The sequence below is a fragment of the Kryptolebias marmoratus genome, linkage group LG1 (assembly GCF_001649575.2).
Source record: "Kryptolebias marmoratus isolate JLee-2015 linkage group LG1, ASM164957v2, whole genome shotgun sequence".
NCBI lineage: Eukaryota > Metazoa > Chordata > Actinopteri > Cyprinodontiformes > Rivulidae > Kryptolebias > Kryptolebias marmoratus.
Window position 1 is genome coordinate 33,783,278 of NC_051430.1, and position 2,567 is coordinate 33,785,844.

Sequence of the window (2,567 nt, forward strand, 5' to 3'; positions counted from 1 at the left end):
ACAAACACTTTGTGTCTGCAAAACATGTGAGGAGAGCTGCAGACCAGGGACAATCCAGAAATGCTCATGAATGTCAGTTTAGAAGCTATCAAAGTTCTCAAATAAAGCACCTTTTGAGAATGTCAATGTTTGTTGGGAATTATCTTACAAAACTAGGAAGGATTTTTGGTTTAGATATTAAAAGTTATGTTTTTTTTATTAATTTTAGTAAAAAAAAATTAAAAAAAATCGCAACTTTTAGGAAAATGCCCCGTGAAATCAGGCATTTTAGCCGCAACAATCACAAAAAATGCCCCCGAAATCCTGGAGGGACTGAAAAGTTTGTGTTTGGGTGTTTTATCCTTGGGTGGACCGGCCTCTGTCTCAGAGTGCTGGCATGTTGTGTTTGGAGAGCTTCTTAGATGTGTTTTTGTTCTTCTTTCATTTCGTTCGTACTCGCTGCCATCTCATCAGAATTAAACTAGTTCTAAAAAGTGAGGTTCTTGACAAATCTGACCGCTCGGTTCCTGGCAAGAGGACAAAGGCCTCCTTCATCGTCATTATCGGGGTAGAAAAGGAAGCATGAGAGCGGTGGAGGAGTTATCGAGATGTAGTTTGGCAAATACAGCTGGACCTTTTGGACACAACGTTTATTTCCTTTCAAACAAAGTGTTACCTGTTGATATGAGGTGGTATACACCATGACGTTCTGCTGCTGACCATCTGCTGTAATTATCCCCGCTTGAAGTGGATTTGCTGGTAAGAAAGAACAAAAATCATGAAAAAAAAAGGCATAAAAGAAAACTGGATCCCAATCTCTAAAAGCCTCAAATAACATCGGCATCACTTACAGAAGCTGTCGTCTGTCAGGTCCTCACTCAGACTTTCCCCCACTGACACCCCCGGCATCCCCTTCTCTCCTTTCATCGCCTGAGGGGGAGTACAGAAATAAGACAGAGAGCAAGAAGACACAAATAAACCTAACCAGTAGCCAATCATATAAAAAGAGTTCAAAAAAGAAAAACAGCTGATTGAGCCTGCTGCAGTTCCCATGCCTGGCCACCAGGTGGTGCTTTTAATCTCTCAATGTGCAAAACTGATGGAGACGCACCCCAAGCGACTTGCAGCTGTAATCGCTACAAAGTATTAACGCAAGGGGGCCGAATAATATTGCACGCCCCACTATACAGTTTTTTATTTGTTAAAAAAAGTTTAAAACATCCATTAAATTTCGTTCCACCTCACGATTGTGTCCCACTTGTTGTTGATTCTTCACAAAATGTTTGAAGCCTGAAAAGTGGCAAAGGCTTGAAAGGGGGCCGAATACTTTCGCAAGGCACTGCAAATCTAATTTCTTGTTGTTATTATTATTGTATCACAACTCCATATTTTGGCTTCAATTCGGAACGATGAGAGGAAGAGGAGACGCCGCGCGGCCTCACCTCTCTGAACTTCTGCAGGTAGAGCTTGAGCGGGTCCACATACATGTCGAAGCCCAGCGTGGACATGGCGAACAAGATGTCCTCGCCGTTGATGGTCTTCCGCTTCTCCTGGTGGCAGCGCTCGCTGGCCTCGGACGTGATGAAACTGATGAACTCGCTCACGCACTCCTGCACGCACTCTTTGGCGTCTTTTGCAATCTGAAGAGGGGGAAAAGAAGATTTTATATATATATATTTAAAAGTCGGTCGATCGTAATGCTTTTTCAACGGATTCATCTGTCGTAGGCGTCCCACACAAACCTTCCCCGTCTGCGGAACAGCGTTCTTCATGATGCGAGCCACGTTGGCGATGGGGAGGTAGATGTCCTGCTCCCGGTAGTTCTCCTTGGCGCCGCCGTCTTCGTGGTCATTTAAACTCTCCTCCCCGTCGTCTACAAAACACACACTGTGGTGTTTTATGACGTAACGGAACATTTGCTGATTTAATAAAAAGATCCAAATTTGCAACAAAGGGAACAATCTTCCTCTGTCATAAAACTTCCTCGCGTTTGTTGCGTACGAGAGGAAATAAACCTGCCTCTCAGACGAACTTCAAATCCGCTGCAGATTTCTTAACGATTCCAGGAAATATGTTGGAACACTGCTTGGATCTGTTGTTTTGTCGTCAGCTTATTTTTCCTCTAAAAGGCAGAATTTGCAGTAAAACTCCAAATCTAAACTCTAAATTCGATAATACTTGGTTTCTGCTTTCGCTGGTGTACTTAGATGTCTAAAATCGACTGTGCGTCCCGTGGACTCATGTTTTAATGATGCCGCTGGGCCAGATGGGCTGTTTTTCCAATAACAAGCGATTTCAAACAGGCCACATTGCAGCATTTTAATAAAAAAAACAAAAGACCCAACCTTGACTGTGACCATGTGCAATCCTGAGGTCAACCAGTCATCATCCCCCTGCACATCAGTTACAATGAAGACCAAAACTGAATTAAAATAGAAGCATTTATTTAAAACAAGTGGCTTGAATGTGTATATGACATGTATTTGGACTCAGGGCACAACCATGATGACTCACTGAAATTACATGAATTAGTTTCTATGAATGTTGATTCAAAACACAAGATTTTAGCAGAGATTTCACCTTTTTAT

The 2,567-nt window shown here is 42.5% G+C and overlaps 1 protein-coding gene across 4 annotated transcripts in view; it reads right to left on the reverse strand.

Annotated features, from left to right (window-relative positions):
* Positions 1-2,567, reverse strand: part of nfyba (nuclear transcription factor Y, beta a) — a 6,886-nt gene that overhangs the window by 1,069 nt on the left and 3,250 nt on the right. For all 4 annotated transcript variants that reach the window (XM_017426277.3, XM_017426275.3, XM_017426276.3 and 1 more), the window contains exons 3-6: positions 1,722-1,852; positions 1,422-1,619; positions 831-909; positions 656-735 (exon numbers count right to left, since the gene is read on the reverse strand). In XM_017426277.3, coding sequence (XP_017281766.1) covers positions 656-735; positions 831-909; positions 1,422-1,619; positions 1,722-1,852 — 488 coding nt within the window. The remainder of the gene's footprint in view (positions 1-655; positions 736-830; positions 910-1,421; positions 1,620-1,721; positions 1,853-2,567) is intronic.